Source organism: Cricetulus griseus, chromosome 4 (genome assembly GCF_003668045.3).
Source record: "Cricetulus griseus strain 17A/GY chromosome 4, alternate assembly CriGri-PICRH-1.0, whole genome shotgun sequence".
Taxonomy (NCBI): domain Eukaryota; kingdom Metazoa; phylum Chordata; class Mammalia; order Rodentia; family Cricetidae; genus Cricetulus; species Cricetulus griseus.
In genome coordinates, this window is record NC_048597.1 from 189184974 (window position 1) to 189212969 (window position 27996).

Below are 27996 nucleotides of genomic sequence, written 5' to 3' on the forward strand. Positions count from 1 at the left end.
CACTCTAAATATTTGTTCTTATACCCACAAATGAGAGTAGTCTTCAATGGTCACCAAGGAAACTTTTTTCCAACAGAGACTATTACAGAAAATCACAACCAATGAAAATGCAGTTGTGCAACCTAGTCCCAGTGGATACATCCACAAAACATTTCCACACCCAAGGCTCCAGGAACATTGCAGAAGAGGGGAGGGTATAAGAATTGTAAGAGTCAGAGGACCAGGGGGTTTGCTGGCCCAAGGAAAGCTGGCCCTGCCTCTCGATGGACTGCAGCAAGAGAGCTGACCCCTGCTCTCAGGAGTGATGGCCCCTCCCACAGGGGAGGAACTGACCCTGGTGGCATGGGCATAGGGGAGCTGGCTCTATTCCCTCACCTGAGGTGGGAGGTGCCAGTGGCCTAGACTGAGCATCTCAGCTACCACTGAGGCCCACAGCTGGGCCTTGGGTTGGGCCACCCTAGCATCTACTCCATCTAGGAGTAAGGCTGACTGGACAAGAGGGTGTACTACGTGACACACTGCTTGCTCCCAGGGCCACCAGGGCAAATGGAGAGGTGGGAAAGAGGGAGAAACAAAGAGGTTTTTTTGTTTGGTTGTTTTTGGTTGCTTTCTTGGTTGTGGGTTTTATTTTATTTTATTGGGGGGCACTGCAGGGATGAGGGGAAGATATGCGAGACTGGGAGGTGAGCAGAATTGGGGTACATGATGTATAATTCCCAAAGAATCAATGATGTCTAAAAAATCTGTGGTCCGATGTTTATTTCCTTTGTGATGATCTTGTTACTGTTTCATGCATCTCATTTCTCCTCTCCAACCGTATTTGTCCCTTTGTATTCACAGAACATGATTTATGTGATGCTCAAGTGTTCATTTAGGAAGAAAGACCCCTGAGTCAGTAGGCTGAGCTTGTTGAGTTCCATGCCTGAGGGAGAGTCACTGTTTGCCACTTACATATTTGTAAGTCTCGTAAATGACATTGGAGTCCTCAAGTTTAACTGTGAAGACCAATGATGACTGAGGCGGTGACTGTCTATCCTGTTGCTATCTATCCCAGGACTGTTTATTAAATATTCTCACATTTTTAAAGGCTATTGACATGTATTCTTCCTTGAAAGAAACATTTGTTTATGATCTTTATTAAACAGCTCAAACAAATCCAGAACAGGTTTCACAATGGAGTCTGATGCAAAGACGCTAAGTCATGCGGGAATAAATACTATCCAGTGTGCTCCCTGACAAAGGTGAGTATGAGGGTGTTCAAGCACAAGGCAGCGTACGTGACAGATCTGCTCAAAAACCTGCTTGAAAACATGATTTAAACCCCACATTAAGGTTTATTATAACATAAATGTACTTAACAACTTCTAATTTCAAAACAAATTACCCCAAGAATCAACTACCCCTTTAAATAAAAAAAATAATTTATACTCTTCTTAAAGGAATTCCAACAACTTAAAATAAGTTCCAACTCCATGTATGTACATATAACTTAGGTATGCTGGCGCTCCAGGCTTCTGCTCATGCAGCAGTGATATGCTGGTGAGGCTCTACAGGGGCCTCTCAGAGAATGCAGTGTAGCTCCTCACTCTGGCGAACAACAAGGGGGTGTACATCTTGTCAATCTCAAAAGCACTGACTGCAGTCTCACCAGTTGATCTAGAAACAAAGTACAAAACCTCGGAATGAGGAAATTCCAGTGTGTCTGAAATCCCTGCATGCTTGCACAGGGTGAGTTTAAAGTCTAAACAATGGAGGCACATTGTAAAACATTTAAGAACTTCCTTCAGAAACCACTTTTATTGGCCGCATAACATTATAACCCCTGCTTATATCATAACTTACCAAGTAATTATTCTTTTGGAAAGTTAGGTTGTTTCTGATATTTGGTAATCAAAGTAATGTACTATTCTTCATGATGACCCTCTATATATTCCTAAGAGAATTTCCAAGACAATAAGCTACAGACAAATCTGCAGCCCTTGTTAAACTGTATTTCAAAAGAAAATCCTATTATTACAACAGAACTAATGATTTAATATTCAATCAATAGCAAAATCCTATGTGTGTGTGAATGCCGAGGTGGCAACTAAGTATGCTACTACAGCGTATTATATACCCCATGAAGAGAAGTCGACCAAGGCAGAAAACCAAGTGACCTTTGACTATTACAAGGCTGTGGTCACAGGCAGTTACAAAGCACTTCCCCCTGAAGAGAGATCCTCACGTCCCGCTGGGGTAAGCACAAACTGTGGCAAGCACTCACTGGCTTCCTTCTACTTATGGGTTTTACTTTGAAAAGTAGGAAAACATCTGCATCAGATCACAGATTGAATTAAGAAGGGAAAGACTGGAATGTGAGGGACACACTGCCCTTTCTTCTCAGTAGGCAGAGTCTCCAAATGAGCACTGAGGTCATTTACAAGGTGGCAATGTGACAGAGAATGTTAACCCTACATGGTCAAGACTGCAGGAAACATTAATGGGAGCCTGCCTCAAAACGTCTCTCTCAGAATTCTGGGTTCAACCTGCATGGAGATCCCCAAGACACCAATCCTCTCTCAAGCCAGCCATCGATAATTCTGGCAGTCACATGACCTAGTATTTCACTTCTTTGTTGTCTTCTAAACTTTTTCTTATTTCTGAATTGTTTGTTTTGATATTCTTAATTAATTACCCGATCAGACTAAACCCTATCTCACAAAATTAAGAGTTTTAAACAGGAATCATGTACCTAATCCATTTGGCTTTGGGTTTTACTGAGCACCGTTTTAAAAACAGACATAACTATGTAAGTGTGGTTTTTAAAACCATTGTATAATCTCTGAGAATGAACCAAAAGGAATAAAGTGAAAAACATTAACAGTGATCTGTAGAAAAGCAACCTTTTGAAAAATGCCTCCAGTATGTCAATGAATAAGCAGTGTGTTCACAGCCTGCACAGACCTCAGTTCTACTGATGCAATGCCCCCTGCTTAGTGAGTGGGTGAGCACTCACGTCTGGTCTTTCGCACTTTCACTTCTGAAGTGGAGTACTGACTGGGTAGGAAAGGCAGGGCTCCACTTCCTCAGTAATGCTCAACTTCTTACATTTGAGCCTTTTGTATGTGTATGGGGTGGGGGGGTCATTACAGTTTCACACTGTGGTTTTTACTTTGCAACAAGATACTGAAGAATTCCAAACAAGTTAGGCTTCTCCAGTTGGATATAAAGTGTACTTTTATGCTAGTCTTGGCATTCCTTTTCTTATTTTATTTTAATTTTTTTCTTATGTGTATGGTTATTTTGCCTGCATGTCTGAACACCACTTGTGTGTCTTGCACCTGTGAAGGCCAGAAGAAAGCATCTGATCCCCTGGGACTGGAGTTACAGACAGTTGTGAACTGCCATATGGGTGCTGAAGATTGAACCTGGGTCTCTGGAAAATCAGCAAGGAGCTGTAACTGCTGAGCCATCTCCCTCGCCCCCCAGCTTGGCCTTCTTTACTGCAGTCACTTACTTGTAAGTGATGTGACAGGAATGGTGGATCCAGATGAGTTTGTTGAACCTCTGGTGGCCACTGGAACACAGCTGCAGCCCCACATGAAAACTGTGATCTGCTTCTTGTACAGGAACACGACGAAAATATCTATATTTATAGTCAAGTGGTTTCTGGAAAAGAAAAGAGACGTGAGGTATGATAACTATGCATACAAATATATAAGAGTCACTACAAGTAACTTAACAGTTACACATTGCAGACTGCCTTGAGTATCACTAAGTAAAATACCAGGTTTGTTCCCCACCATCACAGGAACTTCAGGTGTTAACTATATGGCTGAAGAAATGAGGATCCAGGGAGGTTAAACCAGGTAACTAAAGTTACACAGCAGTTTCAGAAATAAAACGTTTATCTCCTAACCCTGATAGTTTCATCTATTAGAAAATATTTCCTTTACCAGGGGGTGGTGGCGCACACCTTTAATCCCAGCACTGGGGGGGGGGGTAGATCTCTGTGAGTTCGAGACCAGCCCAGTTTACAAGAGGTAGTAGACAGCCTCCAAAGCCACAGAGAAACCCTGTCTTAAACACCCCCCCCTCAAAGAAAGAAAGAAAGAAAATATTTCCTTTAAAATGCTTTTTAAGGACTGGAGAGATAGCTTGACAGTTAAGTGCACGGGCTACTCTTGCAGAAAATCCTGGTTCAATTCCCAGCACCCACACAGCAGCTCACAACTGTCTACAACTCCAGTCCCAAGGGATTCGATGCCCTCCTTCTGGTTTCTACAGCTACCGGGCACACACATGGCAGAAGGACAAGCATGAAGTCAAAGTACCCATACACATACAATAAATACAATTTTAAAAATAAAACAATTTTAAAACGTTTATCTCCTAACCCTGATAGTTTCATCTATTAGAAAATATTTCCTTTACCAGGGGGTGGCGGCGCACACCTTTAATCCCAGCACTGGGGGGGGGGGGGAGATGATAAAATGGTGAAGGCTACCAAAGAAAGCATGAGTGAAGCTTGGTGGCATAAACCCTTAATCCCAATACTGGGCAGAGACAGGCAGATCTCTGGGAGTTTGAGGACAGCTTGATCCTCAGAGTTCCAAACCAGTCAGGGTTACACAGTAAGATCTTACCTTTTATCATATGTATATACATAAGCATCTATATAAATAAATTTCTATATATCTATTTATATATAAAAGCATAGAGTATAGCTCATCTTACAACAATAAAATAGTCCATAGATACACAGATGTGATGTATTTCATTCTAATAATACTTTTGTAAATGAACACTGTGACTGGTTTTCATTATAAAAGGATACCGACATGCTACATGGGAATTCCTACATACTTTATTAGAAAAAAAACTAATGTTAATATCAGGAAATGCATAGTCACAGTCAAAGTCATTATCTCTACTCCCCAGACGGTTGTCCCACAATGTTCTAGGAGCCTACCAAAGGAGGTAGGGTGGCTGGGGATGGTGGTCACAAGATGATGGGACTGGACAAAAGAATTTAGGGAAAGTTGTGAAAACATCAGACTATAACATATATTAGTAATCAGTTCTTCCAATAAAATGCTCTCTCTGCAAGTCTCCTGACCAAAGAGTGGTCTGTCCTGGCAGCCAGGCCCCCCAAAACAGCAACCAGAGTCGTCAGATGTAGGAGATCCTGGCCCCACATTCCTGTATGTATGAAGCCTAGAACAGTTTTCTGGAAAGACATACACACTGTTCCAGACACAACATGAGAAAACTGTAGCTCTGCGGGTGGATCTGTTAGAGGCTGGCAGAGTACCACTGTTTTCTTTCTGGCTGAGAAGGCATGGAGGAGTGGGCTGTGGGACAGGAATACACCAGTTCCCAGTGCATACTCACGTCTTCTTTTTTCTTAGTTATTACAGCAAATACTTTGGTCTGATTGTCTGCATCTTGTGTCAAGCGATAATGACCCAGCAGAATTGCATCCGTTCTAGGAAATAATAAATGCACTTAAATTAACTGGTATACTTACTTGAGTAATGCAGGAAACTGAGCTACAGCACCACTCATTCAACATGCTGCAAAGGTCTACTAGGATGAGAATGGACTTTAACTCCAAAGCCCCAAACCTATCATACAGGCTGCCTAGGGAAAGGCTTCTGGAGACTGTTTTCCCCAGCCCTCTGCCTGCGTTTTAAGTCATACATTATTAAGCCAGAGGAGCACTGCATTAGATTGAATCCGAAAATACGGACTGACTAGAAAGTTGTATAAAAACACTACCTGGTGTTCCTAGTTCTTAAACGGGGCACAATGGACTGGGGCTCCTCGGGGGTTGTCAACATCATCACATGGCCGTCAGGAAAGAATCTTATGTACCTACATAAAAGAAAAAACACCAAACACCCCCCCACACACACAATATAAGACATGCCCTTAGTTTTCAGTACCTACACTTAGTCATAGCTGTGCAACCCACACTGAAACACCACCAGCAAAGCACTGCTAAGACAGGAAAGAACACAGGGCAAAGTCAGTCTACAAGGATAAGGCATTCTACGAACCTCCCTGGGGATCTGATGACCTTTTTGTTTTACTCACTGAATAAACATTAAACTTCGCTCTTTTCTTAAAGTTCCATGTTTTCCTAAGGCGCCAATAATTAATTAATTAATTAATTAATTAATACACAGTGACCAGCACTATCCTATTATCAGCAGTCATACTTGTAAACACTAAGGCTGGGACAAGCCTTGTATAATATAATCATAAAGAACAAAGGGGCTTTGGACTATATCAAGGGGCTGTAGGGATTATAAAATTCATATTAATCTTTTGGGGTTTTTTTAGTGTAATTCCTGTCCTAATACTGAATAAAAATACCACGGATCATTTTGTGGATAAGTCATAAGCAATAGAAAACAGACTGAGTAACTAACAAGCTAACACTTGAGAGAGGTCTCCACTCACTCAGTTTACAGCAGCTGTACCTGTAGTATTCCACTTGGTGCCAGGCTCTATAGAAACCATCCAGTGACTGCTCTCCCTGGCGGATATATGTAGTTTTACTGATGTACACACCTAGAAAAAAGAAACAACTGTCCTAAAAGTCATAAATACAATTTAAGTCAGAATCATATAATAGGATGTTCCCTTTAATTATGCACTTAGGTCCATTACAGAAAATGAAAACTGTTTGTTTTATCAAAATGAGCACTGCAGATCCTGGCTTCTCCTGAGTTTTGAGTCCAACTTACCATCAAAGCGAACACGAGGCCGTTCTAAAAACATCTCTCTCCACGATGAGTATGGGACGAGTTTCATACAGCTTCTACCCCACACTTTCAAGCAAGCCAGACGCCATATTTCAGGGTCTCTGGGTAAGAAAGTGCATCATCAATAAGTGTAAAAAGCTAAGGCCCTATAAGCAATGAATATTTTGACTATCATGTATTTCTTTTTAATTCGACAATGATTTGCTGAGCACCTTCAAGACACTGTCTCAAGGGGCAGGCAGAGACTGACAGACACGGTGAGGATCTTTTGTTTACGGCTGAGAAAAATATGCAGGTACAGTGCTCAGTGCAACCACCAAAGCAGTTAAGATAGGAACTACACTGTTCATGAAACTGATCCTTTGGACAAGGTGACCACAGGGACAGGGAAGACTATCCTGGCAGGTGCAGTCAGTGCAAGGTTTGGGTTCAGGTGTGAATGGTGGGTTCAGCAAAGAGCCAGTAGGAGCACACCTGCAGAAGCGAGCAAGCTGAGCAAGGCAGAAGGGGAAGCCTGCGGCAGGAAAGTGCCGTTTACAAGAGCTGAGCGTGACTATGCTTTTAAAGGGTAGCTCTGGAGAAATGGAGTTAAGGGAAGGTGATAGAATCTGTGACAGCATCCACAGAGCAAAGTCAGTGCATTCAAGACAGCAGAGGATGGGAAAGGGACAGAAAGTCTACCTAAAGAAATAACAGCAGAAAACTTCCAAAACCTGGAAAAAGACAATAAACCTAGCAAGTGGGAAGAACAAAGGATCCTAATCAAATACAACCAAAATATGACAAAGTCCCAGTGTGCCTAACAACAGATTTCCAACAGGAACCTCTACTAAAGGTCAGGGGCCTGGGGTGACCCATCCTAAACCCTAAAGGTGAAATAACAGTTAACCAGAGTTGAAGGAACCAAGAGAGTCAGAGAGAACCCCTGTCAGGACTGCCACAGAGAACCCAACAGCAAAGGGAGACTGCATCCCATTGCTGGCTGAGGGCCAGCTCTGCAAACAGCAAGGAAGTGGCAAACACTCTAAATGGAAGGGCAATGTAGAGGATGAAAGAACTGCAGCTTCAGTGCCAGCTGCTGGGGACAGGTTTTCAGTGCCAGCTGCTGGGGACAGGTTGTGTTTGTGCTGCCAGGAAAGGGACAGTAGCTCAGTACTGGCAACAGCGGCTTGAGAGCTGGCTGGCAGCTCTAACTGTGGGACAAGGAGTCCCCGACCTCACAGGCTTTGGGGGTGAGGGGAAGAAAAGGGGGCAGCGGGGTGTTGGGAATTCAATTCACCACTGAACTATCTACAGGGGTTTTAAACACAGTTCCAGGAGCTGGCTGGTACGCCATGCTTCATAAAAGAAACACGCATGTCCCTAATGGCAGAATCTATGCTGCTACAGCAGCAGTCAATGTTGGCTATCATTCAGCCGTGGGGAGAGCAGAACACCTAACGCTGGTGGAAGCCTTGGGCTTGTGGGCCTCACAGAGCTCAGCATTCTCAGATCATTAGGTGGCACTGTCACAAGCTAGAGTCCCATCTATATTTTTCCTAGGGGAATTTGGGGAAGTGTCCCTTTTGGGTCTCTCCCTGGTACTGCAGCTGCTGATACAGTCCCAGATTTACTTATGTCTGTCCACCAGAAGGGGAGAGGGTCCTTGTCACTTCCAGCAGCCCTAGAAATATAACTACTAGAGTTCTACTACCTGGTGTCATCTGCACTCTCTGGGAATAGGACAAGGTTTCTTCTCCAGCCAGCTGCCTTGAGGCGAGCTAGCTATGAGTGCCAAAACCCAGCACCATCTACCACTATCTCTCAGAACCCAGATACACTTCCAACCTAGGTTCCCCAAAGGCCTGTGTTTACAGCTTGACCCTCAGATTATAGGGCTACTGGGAGCCGGGACAGAATGTTAGGAGGTAGACGCTATTGGAGTAATCTGGGGCACTGCAGCATGCCCTTGAAGGGTTAACAGGATGCTGCTTTTTTCCTATCCTTTCTTCCCAAATACCATCAAGTCAACAGTGGACTGCACTACACACTCCAAACCGTTATATTCTGCCTTGCTCCAGGGCCCAAGGCAACAGAGCCAACAGACCAAAGACTAAACCTCTGAAATCATCACCTAAAATAAATCCTTTAAGTTGTTTATCTCACATATTTTGTCAGTGACAGAACCCTACAACAGGTCCCATCCATGTCCATAGTTCTAGAAACCCAGCTGTTAGCACCCCAAATGTGTCATACACACACATCTATCTCCCCAACAGAAACTAGGAAAGGCCTCCTCCCCAGCCCACAGCCTTAGTACTGCACCTGCTGGTGCAAAAAGCACTGGCAGTACCTAAGTCTATCTTACTCATGTCCTGCAGTTCCAAGACTCTGACTACCAATGCTTGCCCCACACAACCTAGGGACATTTTATCCACATCCTGCTGACAACAGATACCAAAACCACAAGCTCCAAACCATGGATACTCAACCCATAGTATCTAGTACAGCCACATCCGGTATCCCCAAGAGTATGGACACATCAGCATCAAAAACCCAACTCTTACATATGACCCACAAGGTCTGTGTACATGGGACCATAGCTGCTGGTACCAAAAGATCACTTGGACTTGTCACTTAAGACTTGGTTTCCACATGCAGCTGTCAGAGGTCTAAGTCCCAGAGCTAACCACAATTGTCCTTGACAGAGATGTCCTTTGCATCCTATAACTTCTGGCGTTACTGATGCTTCAGACTCCACCATTAATTTGTTTTTGTTTTTTTTTAGATTTTATTTATTTATTATGTATACAACATTCTGCTTCCATGTATATCTGCACACCAGAAGAAGGCACCAGATCTCATTACAGATGGTTGTGAGCCACCATGTGGTTGCTAGGAATTGAACTCAGGACCTCAGGAAGAGCAGTCGGTGCTCTTAACCTCTGAGTCATCTCTCCAGCCCCTTAATTTGGTTTTTATAACATGGGAGCTAGGCAAGGTGACATCCTACCGCATGGCTCCCAAAACTAGACACTGTCACCAAAGTCCAGACATTTTCCATATCTATCCTAAGAGTTGTGACAAGGTCTTTTTCAAATCCTATGGTTCAAGGACCACAGCTGTAGGCATCACAGTCTTGGTATTACTTGTGCTTGCCATGAAGGACCTAAGGACAGTCCTCTTGACATCTCATACAATTGAGACTATGGTAGATGCTACCACACGTCACAGTGGAGGCTGAGGACACAGACCAGTCTTTGGAAGTCTGTGCCCATTGTAAAGTTGTAAATTGCTTTTGTGAATCATGGCAGTCTAGACTATTCAGGCACTTGGAGACATTATTGACATCAACCAGAGCAAAGAAATCAATCACAAAGATGTTAATACATTTAAGCTCACCGAAGCCAAAGCCCCAGATGCCTCTATATCCAGATGCATCTATATCTCATGTATGTGGTGGTGGTGGAAGGGTGCACTTCCAAGAAGTACAGGAAATAAAAACAAAAGGAGATGAGATGACTTCAAAATAAGGTTTCTTTCTGGTTCAATGAGATGGCTCAGCAGGGATGGTACTTGCTGCCAAAACTGATGACCTAAGTTTGGTTCCCGGGACCCAGACGGTGGGGGAGAATGCTGAATCTATGAGTTGTGTCTGGCCTGCACAGGCATGACAAATGTATGCCCAAATACATGTATACATGAACCATATACATGTACACATGAAATACATAATAAAATACAACATTTTAAAAGGTTTCTTTTTACACAGCAAAGAAAACATCTAATAACATGTAGAGACAGGCTAATAATGAGAGAAACACAATGGCCAAATCTGCACATGACAGAGTTGACATTTACAAGAAACTACACACTCAAAGGCAAAAAACAAAACAAAACAACAACAACAACAAAAAGACCTAATAACCTAATTAAAACATGGGCAATAAATCTAAACAGACATTTCTCAAAAATAGGTATTCTGATGATGAACAGGTACATGAAAAGAAAATGTTCCATACCACTTATAAGCAGCAGAGAGAGGCAAACAAAACATTGGAATCACATACTCCACTAAGAATAGCTGTTAGAACATAGATTAGTACAGCCATGCAGGGTCCTCAAAAGATAATAATAGGGCTGTCACATGATGCAAAGGACCCAAAGGAAATGAATCAATGTGTTAAAGAGACAGCTACACTCTCACTTCACTGCAGCACTATTCACAATAGATAACAAGTGGAAAGGGAATGAACTTTAAAAACTGTAGCGCATATACACATGCAATGCTATTTAGACATAAAAAGAATAAGATCATGCAATTTGTATCAACTTGGATGGAACTACAGATCATTAAGTTATGTGAAAGGTCAGTGACAACTGCCACATATCTCACTCATTGTACAGGATCTAAAAAAGTCAATCCTGGCTGGGTGGTGCTGGCACACGCCTTTAATCCCAGTACCAGGTGGATTTCTGTGAGTTTGAGGCCAGCCTGGTCTACAGAGCGAATGTCAGGACAGCCAGGACTACACAGAGAAACTGTCTTAAAAAAACAAAGTCAATCCTATAAAAGATGAGAGCACAGCAACGGCTAGCTGCTTGTGTCCCTGGGAAGGGGAGTGAAAAAGGGAGCGACAGGAGTTGACCAATGGCACCAAGTTATGATTAGGGCAAGAAGTGCCAGTACTGCGACAAAGCAGAGTGGGTATAAATGCCAATGTGTTGTGCATTTGGAAAAAGTACAAGAATTTTGAGTTTCTACCATGAAGAAAAAATAAGCCAGGTATGGTGGCATACATCTGCAATCCTAGCACTTCAGAGGCTGAAGCATAGGGATTATGGATTAGAAGACAACCTGAGCTATATAGTGAGCTCAAGGCCATCCTGAGTTACATGCCTAGTCTCAAAATAACAAGTGCTAAGATGCAGTTTTAGAAAGAGCACTTGCCTAGTACAAAAACAGAAGTAAATGTGATTAATGTGACGATACATTATACAATATGCATATCACACAGTATATAGTGCCATCAATAGAGAAATGTTTACCTTTTTATACAATATGCGTATCACACAGTATATAGTACCATCAATAGAGAAAGTTTTTACCTTTTTATGCATTAGCTAAAAAAAATAAATTAAGGTGCATGCTTATAGAACCAGGACTCGGGAGGCTGAGTCAGAAGGATTGCTTTGCATTTGAGGCCAACCTGGACTACACAGTCAGAACCAAGCCAGACAGGGCTACCTTGCCTCAATTAAGTAGTTTTGCAAAGTTTCTGTTTAAGCTTTTACTCAGAACATCAAGGTTTTCTTTTTTTTTGGGGGGGGGAGAGGGTCAAAACTGACAAATGGCCTTCATCTTTTCACCACTGTCGGAGTCATTTTTAAAACAAGTACCTGGCACAGATATAGAATCCTCTGCACACCAGTGACAACTGCTCTAACGATCTGAGGTCCAAGTCACTTGATACCACCCATCGGAAGATATACATCAGGACCTCCATAGGCAGAACTGCAACAGAAAATCATTCTTCAGTGACTTCCCTTATTCTCTTAGTGCATTATGCATTCTGAGAAACCTGTACATCACCACCTCATACTGCTCAGACACGGTTAACTTAACAACACAGTAGTAAACAATGGCTCCTACACCAATGCATGGGGATCTTTATTTTTTAGCAGAGATTTGATACTACCTAAAGTACTGTTTTCCCCTGCGGGGAAAGCCAAACAGCCAGTAGCCAGGCAGGATTTCCAAGGCAAAGAGAATGCTGGGAAGAAGAAAGGTAGAGTCTGAGGAGACACATGAGAAGCAGAGCCAGCAGAATGGGAAGCACGTAGATGAGGTAAACAAGCCTCGGGGCAGCACGTAGATAATAGAGATGGGTCAATTTAAGTTCTAAGAGCTAGCTAAAAACAAGTGTAAACTATCGACTGGAATTTATAATTAATATTAAGTTCTGTGTGGTTATTTGGGAACTGCTGGGGGGACAGAGCTGATTGGTGGGCCTGATGAAAAACTCCACCCACAGTGGACACTAAAGCTATTTTTATTTAAGAAAATTTTAAACAGCCTCCCGTAAATAAGCAGTATTTACTATAGGAAAATGATAACTTGTGAACATTTAGCTGTGTCAGAACCACTGGAGATCCTGCTTGCTGTGCTTATTGACAGCAGTGCTCCTGCAGGCTCCAAAGGGCTTCAATGGAAAAGTATGGCACCCCAAATTCCCTCAGCACCAGTGTTGTTTCGAACGCTGAAAAGCACAGAACTGACATCATAACTATATCGCCCATCACATCTGGAACTAGGGCACTAATTATCTGACTTTACACCAAGGTTCAAGTGTTCTGAGTAGAACAACAAAGAAGCCACACCTGATATGTGAGTCTGACTGGTCTCAAGCTCAGGCTGACACAGTTTGAGCACAGACTCCTGAAATGTGAGCTGCTGCTGGAAGTATGACAAGAGATCTGCCATCTTGCTGTCATCATCATTGTCTTCAATGCTGAAACAAAGGGGGAATGAGTAAACTGAATGCCTCAGACCATAAGGTTAAAACAGTTTGTTCACAGCACCTTCCAAACAGCTTTAGAACCCCATCTAAAAAACCTTACTACTTTTAAAAGATATGCTAACATGTGTCCTGCCTTGTTGCAAAGTACCATAACAAGCTTTTCCAAAGGAAAACATTTTTTGTAATCATCCAAAGAGTTAGGAATTTTAGGCTCAGGTAATGAGACTAAATTAGTCTAATTGTAGAAATTTTATGAGTTAGTGAAAAACTGATTTGGAAATTTTGTATACATCTTTTAGTGAATTTTTGTTTGTTTGTTTGTATGTCTGTGTACCACGCAGGGCCCTCAGAGGCTAGCAAAGGGAACAGATTCCCTGGAACTGGTGTTACAGTTTTGAGCTGCTATATGGATGCTGGGAATTGAACCCAGGTCTGTTGAAAGAACAGCCAGTGCTCTTAACCACTAAGCCATCCTTCCAGCCCCCATTTAATGACCTTATTCCTTCTGACAATATGAAAAATATGCAGATGCCATCTGAGTTGCTAAATTTTCTAGCAGAAATTGCCTTAATCTGTCACCCCACCCTAAAGAATAAAATATCAAATTTGAATAAGTCTTGGGATTCACAAAATCATCTACCAATAATATTTTTAAAGATATATATAGTTGCAAGGTTGGTTTAGCTTTCCATTTTGAAGAAGTTAACCTTAAAGATGATCAGAGTTACAAAAAAGACCTGCACGAGGATGGAGTTAGGAAAACAGGAAAGGCATTTCATAATACAGAAAGCAAATAAGGTTGGGCCTAGATAAACTCAATGGTCCATCTACTAAAACTTCAACACATGCCTTTAATCCCAGCACTCAGGAGGCAGAGGTAGGTAGATCTCTGATTTCAAGGTCAGTCTGGTCTGTAGAGTAAGTTCCAGGATAGCCAGGGCTACATGGTAAATAAAACCCTGTTATAGGGGAGGGGAGGGGCGGGTGAAGAGACAAAAACAAAATAAAAAACAACTCTATGTAATGGTTCCCCCTAGCTACGGTAATGGTCTCATAGCTCTGGCTATCCCTCAATTCACTACACATACATTCAAGAATTTATAGATTCTCCTTCCTCAATCTCCCAAGTGCTGTGATCATAGGTATGTGCCATCACACATACTGTACACGGTGCTGGGGATCAAATCCTGGGCTTTGTGCAAGCTAGGCAAGCATTCTTCTAACTGATTATATTCCTAGCCCTGCAATATCCATTTGCAACTGACATTTCCTCCTGGGCACAAGCACCTTTCCTTCTAATGCCATCAAGTTGGGAGAAGTTAGGCCAAAACAATTTTATAACAGTCTTGAAGAAAAAAAAAATGGCTTTGAAATATATTCAGTTTAAACCGTCATTGCTTCTTCATAACTGATGGAAGTGCTGTCAGGTACAATGAACTATGATTTTTCTCAATGCTTATACCTTGTACCTATGCTTTTAGGCAACACTATTTGACAGGTTTAATAATGTTCATTCTACATACATTAAGAGAATGAAATCACTATAGTTTAGCATTATCCTAACAAGACGGTTTTTTGAAATATCAAAAGATTCAAACACAGAGACAAGTATAATAATACAGTTCTATAACCTAAACCACTCAACTTCGAACATTAGTTAACATATTATCAACTAGCCTAACTACATTTAGTATTTTCCACTTCAAATAGACTTCAGAAGGTTGAAGTATTTTTTTTTTTAAGATTTTATTTATTAAGTATACAGTCTTCTGCCTGAATGTGCCCTGCATAGCAGAGGGCACCAGATCTCATTCAAGGTGATTGTGAACTGCCATGTGGTTGCCGGAAATTGAACTCAGGACCTCTGGAAGAACAGTCAGTGCTTTTAACCTCTGAGCCATCTCTCCAGCCCTGAAGTATATTCTTTAATTTATTCTTTTCAATAATAATCAATCACCAGCCACTGGTGGCGCATGCCTTTAATCCCAGCACTCAGGAGGCAGATGCAGGCAGATCTCTGTGAGTTCGAGCCAGCCTGGTCTCCAGAGTGAGTGCCAGGATAGGCTCCAAAGCTACACAGAGAAACCCTGTCTCAAAAAACCAAAATAAATAGATAAAATATAATAATCAATTTAATTTTAAAAACTTTCATCACTTTATGCTTCTTACATCTACTTAAAATGTAAATCTTAAAATTTCCCTAGTTACCTAAGTCTACTTATAAACATGACACACTAAACATGACAGTAACAGAACCAGCACCACCTTCTTAGCAGGTTCAGAGTTAGAATGGTAAAAAAGTGCTTAACTTGTAAACTTTATGTATTACTGTCTGTCAAATTATATACGCACTAGCTGTTTCCAACGCCATCACCATCTGGAGACCGGGTATAAGTAATCTTGAACTCAATATCAGGTACAAGTTGCATAGCCCTACGGTAGAACTTGATGGCTAAAAGAAGAGATAAAGCTAAATTAGCTCTGGCCACACATTTCTGTCAGTCACTCTGATTGCCCTTAAATGATAGGACAGCTGAATACTTCAAATATGCAACAGTAGCACACTGAACAAACAAATCTCCAAGCCATGCTGCTCAGCTTCCTATCCTCTCAAGGCTAATGGGTTACAGGAACTATCTTTTCATCCTTCCCATGTTTTTCTCATCCTCTATGACTCACTAGATGTGATTCTATGTGGGGCTTCTTTGCTGAGCTCCATAAAGTGCAATTGTTATAGTCCAAAATAATTACTTCTGGATGAATTTTTCCTTGTGCCATTTGTAATTCATTTTTCAAACCCAATTTCCTTTAATCCAGTGGGCCCTTATTCAGCTAAATAAACTTTAAACATTACTTTTATTTGACATTTTTATTTCCACCTCTTAAAATTTATTTTTTGAGATTATAAATATAATTACAGCATTTCCTCTTCCCCTTTCCTTCCTCCAGACCTTCACATATACCCCTCCTTGCTCTGTTTCAAATTCATAGCCTCTTTGTTGTAATTGTTGTTACACAGATATAAGTACATGTAGATGCATATATATTTCTACATATACCCTGCTCAGTCTGTACGCTACTTGTGTATACGTCTTCAGGGCTGACTACTTGGTGTTAGATAACCAACTGGTGCGCTCCAACCTGGAGATGACTTTCTTCTGTTTTCAGGAAACCTTGGTTTCCTACAGTTTTCTGTGTAGGGCTGAGGCCTCCTGCCCCGCACCCCCCCTTTATTTTTTATTTCTATTTATGTGTAGGTGCACAGGAAGGGCAGAAGGAGGTGTCAGATCCCCTGGCACTGGAGGTATAGGAAGCTGTGAACACCACTGAGCATCTCTTTAGACCCATAAAACTTGTTATTTTTGTTGTTTTATTTTGTTTTCTTTGAGATAGAGTCTTGTTTTCCTGGTTAGCCTCCTATACTGAGTATATAGCTGATACTGGCCTCAAACTATGGCAATCCTCCTGCCTCAGCCTTCTGAGCACTGATTACAGGTATGCACCACTATGCCCAACTTAAATCCTGCCTTTTGTAACTCTTGTGGGTAAGTGGTTCCTAGCAGTGATGCTCCATCATCTCTCCCCACTGGAATCTGGAGCTGTAGAAGCTGATTAGCTTTTTTTCTTCAGGATGAAGTTCATTCAATATGCTATTTTCTGTCATGTTTCCACACTCTGAGTCTAGTGCCATATATTAAGTGCAGGTGGACGCCTCACAAACTAATGAAGTCTACATAAGGGATTTGACCAGTTAGACACTTAAACTATAGATAAAAATATCAGTAGAAGAAATTTTCAAATAAATACAGTAGCTTCAAATGATGTCATTTTCCACATGTTTTCAAAGGACTTAATCTCAAGCATTTTTTTCATGTCCCATTTACTATCATTCTCACCAAAAAAATGTACTACGGAAAGGAGTGGAATCACTCTGTCTATGTGCACATTATCTACCCCGCTGCTTGCTGGAGATAGAACCTAGGTCACACATTACACACAACCGGCAAGGACTCCACCACTGAGCCACCTCTCCATTTTCCAAATGCATTGCTGTAGGGTTTATAGAGACAAAAGCTGAAGCACCTGCCTTTGGTAAAAATTAAAGTCAAGCTTAGAAATACCACCTACGTGTTCTTTATGTCATCCTTTGTATTTCATGTATCTGAAATATTTTCACATATGAAAAGAACCCAATACAATTTTTACTTTATTAATGAATACCTAATACAAAGCTAAATATAGAAAATTTATTTTACTTATCCTACAAATATGATAATTTTGCTCTGAATTGTATTTTGGAAACAAGTTATATACAATTCATTTATATTAACTAATTAATTATTTTGTAAGAAGGGGTCTTTACTATGTAACCCTGGCTGGCCTGGAGCTCATTATATAGACCAGGCTGGCCTCAAACCTGCAAGGATCTTCTAAGCCACAGGTATGCACTACTGTGCCCAGTCAAATATTTTTAACTTAAAAAAATTATTTTAAGTAAAAGGAGGAAAATGTTCTACACCAAACAAATTCCAGCACAAGAAAATACTGATCACTAATGAGCTGCAATTCGGAGGCAGGGTTTTACCTTCATAGAGAGCTCCGTTTTGCTCTTCTTCTACTGCTTTCAGAAAGAGTTCTCGAGCCTGTGAGATAAAAAGGAAAAAAAAAAAAAACTTTGAAAATCTGTATTGTAAAAAGATAAAGCAGGTACAGTGGCACAAGTCCCAGCACGTGAGAGGCAGAGGCAGCAGGGCCATCCTTATGTGAGGACGGCTTGGGTTTCATTAAACCCCACACAAAAATACATACATACATACATACATACATACAGTGTAAATATATAGTAGAAAGACAGCATTTCCAAACGATGTTACAGAAATTGTACATCCAAAACAACATAATGGATTTTGACCTAAGTCACATAAAAATAACTCAAAATGGATTATGAACTCAAGATACAAAACTATAAAACTTCAGAGAAAACAAAAAAAATCTTGGGGACATAGGTAGCTCCTATGTGTAAATGACACAAAACTATGAGCCATAAAAGGAAAGGCCAACACATTCTGCCTTGTAAAGACTCACGCTCGGAGAAGCACCCTGCTAGGATGTGATGATGTAATGATGACAGCCCCCATGAGAGGAAGACAGCGACAGGGGCCAGGCAAGCAGTTAGCTTGCAGGTACTTACAGTGTAAACAGCTACAAACTGTCCAGGATAAGGTAATGACTGACATAACATGACAACACGCTCAGTTTAAAATGTAACAAAACACCCAATTAAAGTTCCCAAAGAGCAGGAGCCCAGACACCAGGTGAGATGCAGTAAAGCATAAATAAGGAGGCTGAGGCAAGGAGAGCACAGTAAATTCTCTGCCATTCCGGCCCACACAGGAAGTTCCAGGCCACCTGGACTATATAGAGTGAGAACCTCTCACAAGACAAAAAGACAAACATCCTTGAAAAGACAAGAGCATTTGAAAATTTCCAACTCTGCCTTTAGGGCTTCTGTTGTAAATTCCAAATGTCCATTATTTTTTTTTCCAGAGACTAGGTGAATCTTAAGAGGCAATAAATTAGCAACAAACATTACATGAAAATCATAGGTGACAGGAAAAAGCCAGTATTAGTTACTGTGATAAAATGCCATGACCAAGGCAATTTATAAAAGAAAAGGGTTATTTGGGCTATGGTTCCAGAGGGTTGGAGTCCATGGAGGTTGGAGTGAAAGCATGATGCAAGAACAGGAAACTGGGGGCTCACATCTTTTAACAAGCATGAAGCATTATGGAGTGCAGGCCTGAAATGGCATGGGTCTTTAAACTCTCAAAGCCCATCTCCAGTGACACACTTCCTCCAACAACACATTTCTCAAGTCTCCCCAAACAGTGTCACAAGAAAGCGAGCACTCAAATGCCCAGGACTATGGGGGACCTTTCTCATTATGTCACAAGAAAGCCCATAGTAATAATACCACCCCAAACACTTAGAAGTAGTAGAGGATAGGTAAGCCGGAATACTAGTCAAAATTTCTCCACATCAGAAAAACATCATTTACTTTATAAACACGTGTCTCTATCATCAGAGTTGACTAATGATGAATCACACTGGCGAAAAATCTGTGTGCTGCAAAAAAAAGAGTAACGTTAATTTGTTAGGACATTTCAGCACTTAACTTTTCTTCTTTTGCCAGTTCCTGCCTTCCTTTGGTGTCTGCAGCTGCTTTCAGTATGGAGCCTCTTCCTGCTCTGCAAGGCCGAGTTTCTAAATTGCTGGAACCTACGCCTGGGGCAAGTTCAAACATCCACTGAGCTCTGAACATCTGAAGCTGTGCCTACAGCAAAAGGATATTTGAGGACCCATCAAGAGAAGGTAGTGAAACTCTAGAGTGATTTATTAATGTGCCCAGTATCTATTTCAATGTACATTCTTGTAATTTTAAGGCCAGAAAACAGTGTCTCTCTCTTTTGAACCAAATACCTGAAACATACTTTAAAAAAATAATTTTCTGATTAAAACTTTAAAGAATGAACATCTGCTGAGAAAGTAAATCTGTCTATACAATAAAAAGCCTGAGAATACTGAAGATTTAAATTTTAATTAGAATTGAAGATATAAGCCCTAACTTAGGGGCTGAACTTACATGGTACTGAACAATTGTGAATAATGCACATTTGGTAGATATTACAAAGTGTATATTAATATTTAGTAGATATTACAAAGCCACTAAAAAGTTCTATAAGTCAGCCCAAAGTCTTTCTCTTTTAGTAAACATTCTATACTCCAAAATGTAAATCCTTCTAAACACAGATCATTTCAATATAAAACAGATAAGGTCCAGTCCCTTATATGGTCAGACTGCTTTTAAGGAAGATATTGCTACCCCAACTTCTGAAAACAGCCAAGTTATCACCCCTCTGGATATTGCCTCAGCAGGATCACGTTGCCTTCAGGCTCCCACTCCATCACCTGGCTCCCGGTAAGGGCAGTCTATATCCTCAGAACCCCACAGGACCAGCTCAGGCAGTCCTTTAAGACTATACTACAGCTGGGCTTCTTCTCTTGTCTCCCTCTCCCATCCTCCCTCCCAGGGCACTGACTCTAAGGGCCCTGAAGAACAATCTCAGTCTCTCTGCTTTCCTAGCAAGGAGCTCAAGCCAATGTTCTTCTCCTCTGGAAGATGGCCGCTTCTAACAGAATCGTGTATGTTGTTTCTGGCTAACTTTTTGAAATGGTGCCTTATAGATGTTCTCAAAATGTTCTGTACAGGGCTTTGGATCCCACACTCTTCTGGCACGTCACAGTCATGCCTGACCTGCAGAATCTTTAGCTGCATTCATTATTTACTAAATGACATGTACCAAACAAACAAGTATTATAAGGTTTACAAGTTCAATAATTAGTTCAATTACAGTAATTTTTAATTTGAGTTTAATACACAAGATTTACCTCACCCTTGTACATGGCTATAGTGTACTTCATATTATGGTACCACCATTCCTTAGAAAAAGTAATGAATATTCAGGTCATGTGACACTTCTCCATATAAGCCATGCTATTATAAACATCTTTGAACAAGTATATTTACTCAATTTCCCTGTTATTTCCTTAGATTTAATTTCCCAGAGAATTGCTGTATCAAAAGGGAACACATTTTAATTTTTATACACATTGCTATGTCCCCTCCAGAAAAATAATGGTCATTTATAATCTCAAGTGTAATATGTGTTTTCACAGTCCAGACAGAAATGGACATTATTCAATAAACCAGTTAAATTATTAAAGAGGTTTATTTTCTCTTCAAATATTTAACAGCCATTCATTTTTCCATTAAGTGTCTTGTAACCTTTCTGTCTGTGTTCCTCTGATTTATGCACGTAATCTATACACTGAGGATCTTAAACCTTGGTTCACATGACAGCAGCTGTTCTAGCTATTTCTTTCAACCTTACAGCACTTTTACAGGCTTTAACTTTTAAGTGATCAAACATCAACCACTGTATTTAAGGCTCTGAGTTTTGAGTCATGCTCACATATTGTTTTGAATACTTTAAACCTACATTCTGGGGACCAAAGCATTAGTTCAGTGGGTAAAAGCACTTGTTGCTAAGCCTAATGACCCAAGTTCTATCCCTAAGACCCATATGGGATAAGGGAAGAAATGATTCCCAGTAATTGTCCTGTGACCTCTACATGGGTGCACATACACACACACAAATAAATAAATGTAATAAAAAATTTTAAACTATATATTGAACTCCAAAGCTGTAGTTACTGACATTTATATGGTTTCAGTATGCTATAATGAATATGAAAGTCCAAGCCAAGCAATGGTAGTGCACTCCTTTAATCCCAGCACTTGGGAGGCAGAGGCAGATCTCTGAGCTAAAGGTCACTCTGGTCTACAGAGAAAGTTCCAGGATAGCCAAGGCTACATCTCAAAAAACAAACAGAAAATATGAAAGTCCAACTAAATTCCATGCAAGGAGCTGACAAATGCTCCCAATTGGAACCAATGTCTACATGTGGGACAAGCATTCCATATACAACTGAAGACACGTGCCTGCAGGTCTCTCTCAGCGGGACTCTCATTTTCATCATCACCCACTCTGACAGCATCAGAATGACAATCTTCCTCCGCTTCTGCCTGGGGAAACAAAGCAGAACAACATCAGAAACTGGCTTTGTGATCTACTCCGCTGTTACACTCTTGTTCCCAAAAGTATAATATCAATTCTACTCATCCAAAGTCATGTTGAGCCAGGCGGTGGTGGCATACTACTTTAATCCCAGCATTCAGGAAGCAGAGACAGGTCATTATCTGAGTTCAAGGCCAACCTGGTCTACAGAGTGAGTTCCAGGACTCTATCTCAAAACAAACAAGTCATTTTGAGTCTAGAATTTGCTATCAGTAAATGTTTCTTTGGCCTCTTGTTTCCTATAAATTGTGCCAAGATCTAGAAGGGAAATTGCATAGTAAAGACCACCTCACAGGTGACGTTTTTCCAGCAGGACCCAAGTGTCCTGAAATGCAGCCAATAAGTCCTATCACCAATGTTCCAAACACAGTGGTTTCAGTCTAACTAAAAGCAAAACATTTTCAGAACAATTTTGTGTTCACAAAGTTCGGCGAGTTATAGAAACTATTACCTTGTGAGCCAATGAAATGTAATTGCTTCTCTCCAGATGTCTGCTTTGTTAAGTTTAAATAATACCAATGAAAGAAAACTTGTACTTTAACTTTTGTAATACTGTAGAATCCACCCCACTAGGCTTCAGGTTTGGAGTTGCAGATGACTCAGAAGTTTAGAGCATTCTGCATTTCCAAGTGACCCAGGTTCTGTTCTAAGCACCCACATGGTGGCATACATGCAGGGGATCCAACCTCAGTGGGCATGGTATCTCAGCCAGGCATGGTATCACATGCCTTTAATCTCCATAAAGAAAGAGGCAGGCAGATTTTCTTGAGTTCGAGGCTGGCCTGGTCTACACAATGAGTTCCAGGTCAATGAAGAAGTATACAGTGAGACCTTGTCTTAAATGAAAAAAAGAAAAAAGGAAGGAGGGAGGGAGGGGGAGAAAGCCCTTCTCTTTTTCCTTTTTTTTTTTTTTTGTGCTGAGTCCAGAGCCTTGCGCATGGTAAACAAGTACTCTACCACTGAGCAATATCCCAACCAAACCAACCTCTATTATATTTTATTTCTATTATAAACCCAATCTTTTACATTGCAGTGGATTAAAGTAGAATAAAAGTGGACTGAATTATAGTATGTAATTTTGGGCTTAATAAATGTTTCAGTTTACTATTTCCATTGTATCCTTTTAGTTTCAGTAAATTAAATGAAGTATTGCCTCAGTTCAGTCTGTTAGCTAATAACTTATCAGCAAGGGGAACTTGCTCAACACTCAACATGATCAGTCCTACACAGAAATGTGGCAATGAGGGAAATGACCCTGAAGGTTGCCTGGGAAGAGTAACAAAACCAAATTTCTTGCCTCTAGTATCTACACACACATGCTTAAGGGCATATGTACAGTTTCATACACACAGGGAAACATATATAGACCACTCCCAAAAAAAGAAAAGCCAAAAAGCACAATTGCATCTAGTTCCAAAGACAGCAATTTTTATAACAAATTTTCAGCTCTAAGTTATTTCTAGGACAGAAAAGGTTTTATTACAACAGATCTTTGAACAGAGCAAGCAGACACACAGTATAACACAAACAAGCTCTGCTCATCCCTTATCTCAGGCAACCAGACTCAGAGCAGGGGGCCTATGACATCTGACTAGCTGGTACAGAGTCAAATGCTTGGTGCTCTGTAAAGGTTACATTAGTGAAGACATAAATGTTCTGAGTCTGGAGTCTGGGTTTAGATAAAAGAGCTTGGACAGGTGTCCCCCAAAAGGTCCATGTGTAAAAGTCCCTTAGGCTGGCACTCCAAAACATTGACAGAACCTGTAGAATCTGGCCTACTGTGGGACCCCTTTCTTTTTTGTGTCCTGGCTCATGAGGTGAACAGTTTCCTTGTTTATGTGTTCCAGCCTTGATTGCTGTTTCATTAGAAGCTCAAAGTACTTGGATTCAGAGTTGATCCTCCAGAACCTTGGGCCAAAATGAATTCTTTATAAATGATCTCAGTTGCAATAAGATACTTATCTACTAGGAAATACATAAGGGACTATGAAATGTATGGATCCTGCTGAGAAGCATACTTCAAGTCGATCTATCACTTCGAACCCTAAGCATAGCTAATAAGAGAGGACCCAAGTCCAATAGTATCCTTTTAGTGAGACAGCCTTCTACTTTTGCCTGGCAGTCACAGTAAGCTAACTTGATGTGAAGAGCTTCCTCCAGTTAGTGCTGCTTGCTCCTGGACCTGGATTACAATCATCTTCCTCACATAGCTGCTCCTACTTATTTTCAAGATTCAGGTAAAGGTTCATCTTAGCAGCTTTTCCCAATCATTTTTTTGTTGCAGGAATTTTGTATTCAAGTTTTTCTTCCTTCAGTGGAATGAGTGCAACCAAAGACAGAGAACATATCTTGGTCATCTTTGCTACCTTTAAGATCAAACACACTCCATGATTTTTGGTAAAATAGCAGCCTAGTTAGTTTTTGTTCCTTGAAACGAGGTCTCATTCTGTATAGCCTAGGATGGCCTTGAATTTGCAGTGATTTTCCTGCATCAGATTCCTAAATGCTAGGAGGAATGGAATTTTAAGTGTGAGCTACTACACACTGTGATCTTTTCTGTGGTAATTAATATTTTGTTTGTGCTCTCACAGCTTGCCTGGAGATCAGAGTGGGGAACTAGCCACTAGTTAACCACAGGGTCCAGACAGTAGTGGCACACGCCTTTGATCCCAGCACTTGAGATCTCATGCCTTTGATCCCAGCACTAGGGAAGAGGAAACAGAGGAATATAAGGCAGGTGTGGACACAAGTTTGCCCCCCTTTCAGTCTAAGAGTCACGGAGGTAAGAACTCCGGTGGTTGGCTGCTCTGCTTTTCTGATCTTTCAGCTTTCACCCCCTAATATTTTTCTCTAGGTTTTTATTAAGACCAATTTTTTTTTTTTTTTTTTTTTTTTTGGAGGGACTCTGTAGAGCTGGAGAGATGGCTCAGCAGTTGTGGACTTGATATTCTTCCAAGAGACCTGAGTTTGGTTACCAGCAACCATGTCTAGCAGCACACAACAGCTCCATGAGATTGGAACCCTCTTCTGCCTCTGTGGGCACCTGCACACACATGACATACTGTCTTAGTTAGGATTACAATTGCTGTACTGAAATGTCAAACAACTTGGAAATAGTTTATTTGGCTTATGCTTCCACATCACTGTTCATCATCAAAGGAAGCCAGGACAGAAATTTAAACAGGGCAGGAACCTGGAGGCAGGAGTTGATGCCGAGGTCATGAGTGGTGCTGCTTACAGGCCTGATCCTCGTGGCTTGCTCAACCTGACTTCTTATTGAACCCAGGACCATCAACCAAGGAATGGCACCACCCACAATGAACTGGGCCCTCCCTCAATCAATCACTAATTAAGAAAATGCCCTACAGCCCGGCGTTGGTGGTGCACGCCTTTAATCCCAGCACTTGGGAGGCAGAGGCAGGTGGATCTCTGTGAGTTCGAGGCCAGCCTGGTCTCCAGAGCGAGTGCCAGGATAGGCTCCAAAGCTACACAGAGAAACCCTGTCTCAAAAAACCAAAAAGAAAAAAAGAAAAAGAAAAAAAGAAAAGATAATGCCCTACAGTGGATCTTATGAAAGCATTTTCTCAATTGGGGCTCCCTCCTCTCAAGATGACTCTAGCCTGTGTCAAGCAGACATAAAACTATCCAGCACACATACACATACACTCACACACGAAACTGAAAAGCAATTTAAGAAGAGAGGAAGATCTGTAAAGGCAATCGGTTATTTCGGGGTCATCTTTTCAGGTGTGACATTCCACAATTAAAAGTTTATCACAGATCACACTTTATAGGTTTGGTAATAATGAAGATCAGGTGCGGTACCAAAATCACAACATGCCACGCTAGTAATAGAGGTTAAAAAAAAGAAAAAGTTAAACACAGAATACCTATCTCAAAGGTAAGAAAATGGGAAACCTGTACTAAGACAACATTCCTTTTCCCCTGAGTTTCTGTATTATAACAGAACCCATTGTTAACCTAATTTTGAAAGTATGGCCTGGGATTTTACTACATTTGGTCAATTTCAACGCCACTTGAAACAGGCACTTAGGAAATTTTCCGTTTTTTCATAATTGAAAATTACTCAAGCATCACTGTACACCTGAGTCAAGTTTCTTCACGTGGGATTAATTAAATACGAAGGTTAAGGGCCGAATCCTGGTCAGAGAACCACTTTTGAAAGTTTAGAAGAATAATCAATTCGTGCTTTTTTCCTGTGCTCCAGATTAGCTGCTTAAAATAAATCGTGTCAGCCAAGGAACGATAACCACTCTAGTTAGTCTGGCCTCTGTCATCCTTAATTCATTCGGCCGGAGGTTAATCTTAGCCATTGCTTAGACTACACATACTCCGTGCAGCAGTCCCGTTGAGACCACGGCTGTCAGACACGGACCTTAGCGCCGTCTCTCCATCTCCATCTGCACACGGAGACACGGCTTGGGCCCTCGCTATCACGAAATTAGACCGGAGCCCTCCGAGTCTGCCAGGACTGCCGGCCAATATCACCCTCCCGGTACCCCCGCAGCCTCGGGGACGTGCGTCCTAAACTCGGGGCTCCCGATCACGCCGAGACCGGCTGCGGGCCTGGCTGCCAGAACGGGAGCAATCAACAAGTGTCTCCTCTCGCCAGGGCCACCTCCCTCGTGCAGAGGCCAGCACGGTGCACCTCAGCCCCCACTGCCTGCTCCGACGGTCGTGAGCCGCCGAAGCGGGCCTTTCCTCCACCGTCGATCCGTCCAAGCCTAACCCTCACCCGGGGCCGCCTCCCCGCCCCGACGGCCCGGCCCTCGCCGCCCGCCCCCCAGCGGTTACCATGCTGGCGGGCGGCCCAGTCGAGGGGCTCCCCGCGCCCGGCTCCCGGAGGGGTGGCGACTGCCCGGTGTCTACTCCTGCCCGTCTGCTGCAGCGGGGCTTAGCAGAGTTCTCGGTCGGAGAAGCGCACCAGGCAGCGGCAGTAACTGCGGGCCCGGCGTACGGCAGCCATCTTCGCGGGGCAGGGGGCCGGGGGCAGGCGCGCTGCGGCGGCGGCGGGGGACACGAGCTGCGGAGGGGTCGCCGCTCGCCAGCGGAGGCCGAGCACCGAGCGAGGAGCGGAGCGTCGGCCCAGCAGGAGCTATACGGACGCCGCGGCGGAGCTGCCGGCTCGGCTGCGGAAACTGCGCCGCCGCGCCGCGCATGCGCGTGTGCACGGCCGCCGCCGCCGCCGCTGCCGCCTGCTTCGCTCGCAGCCGCCCGTCGCCCGCTACTGTGTGCAGCCCTTTGCGTAAACCGGGTTGCCCGGACTCACTCAACCCGCCTGTTTGGTTCTGAAGACACCCAGGCAGGAGGAAGCAGACGCTAGCTCAAAATGTTTAAACCTGAATTTTCGGAGTAGCGCCCCCGAGCCGATCTCAGTTGGACGCTAGAGAGCAGGAGTTTAGGCGCCCCGGGGCACTGTCAGAATGCGAAGAGTAATAATAACTCAACAGTCATTGCACCCCACAGACTCTGACCCGAAGAAAACATACGCTCATGTGTGCAGCCGAAGAGTGCTAACAGCCAACGCATGGCACGTCGAACTACAGATCCCACAATACAGCGGGGGGAGGACGTGCCTTTCCTAGGCCTGAAACCCGACTCTTGAAGGGAACGACGCCACGAGGCACGCTGGGATTTGTAGTTGGCTGTTCCTCGTTGAGCCGGAACTTACACCCACCCACCCCCCAACCCGGTGCCACTTCTTAAAGCCCAAACATCCGATTCCACGTCAATAGAAAGCACTAGGATTGCACGTTTTAGAACTTTTTCACCTACAAGACTTATGCTAGCAAAATTCACAGGCTCCGTAGTCTTTGACAGACATTTAGACAACATTTATTGAGTTTCTCTAAGTGCCAGGACCTGGAGGCTACATTCACTCGGACTTCACAGAATTTAAATTTTTATTGTGCTACTTTATTCTGGAGCTCATAAATGAAGTACGTCTTCGGCAAAGAAATGGAGGTAAAAGGGAAGGGGGTGCAACTTGATTACAGTAAGAAATTGCAAATTCTATGTATGTTG

At 42.3% G+C, this 27996-nt stretch overlaps 2 protein-coding genes across 6 annotated transcripts in view; one reads left to right on the forward strand and one right to left on the reverse strand.

Annotated features, from left to right (window-relative positions):
- Window positions 1-1104: 1104 nt before the first annotated feature.
- Window positions 1105-27589, reverse strand: Fbxo9 (F-box protein 9). 3 transcript variants are annotated; one of them, XM_035443814.1, is made up of 13 exons: window positions 27312-27330; window positions 21816-21899; window positions 19428-19586; window positions 17838-17895; window positions 15605-15704; window positions 13113-13243; window positions 12132-12246; window positions 6735-6853; window positions 6468-6558; window positions 5761-5856; window positions 5374-5467; window positions 3497-3648; window positions 1105-1656 (listed from the first exon to the last, which is right to left on the reverse strand). In XM_035443814.1, the coding sequence occupies exons 3-13, from the start codon at window positions 19572-19574 to the stop codon at window positions 1548-1550; spliced, it is 1212 nt and encodes a 403-aa protein (XP_035299705.1). In that variant the 5' UTR covers window positions 19575-19586; window positions 21816-21899; window positions 27312-27330; the 3' UTR covers window positions 1105-1547. The 3 variants fall into 3 exon arrangements, with proteins under 3 accessions (XP_035299705.1, XP_027266906.1, XP_027266907.1); XM_027411105.2 differs by lacking the exon at window positions 27312-27330 and adding an exon at window positions 27462-27589 and having other exon boundaries at window positions 1109-1656; XM_027411106.2 differs by lacking the exon at window positions 27312-27330 and adding an exon at window positions 26767-26918 and having other exon boundaries at window positions 1109-1656.
- Window positions 27589-27996, forward strand: part of Cilk1 (ciliogenesis associated kinase 1) — a 63052-nt gene continuing 62644 nt past the window's right edge. For 2 of the 3 annotated variants that reach the window (XM_027411102.2, XM_027411101.2), the window contains exon 1: window positions 27589-27936. The gene's annotated coding sequence lies outside the window, so the exon portion shown is untranslated. The remainder of the gene's footprint in view (window positions 27937-27996) is intronic. The other variant, XM_027411104.2, reaches the window with a different exon arrangement.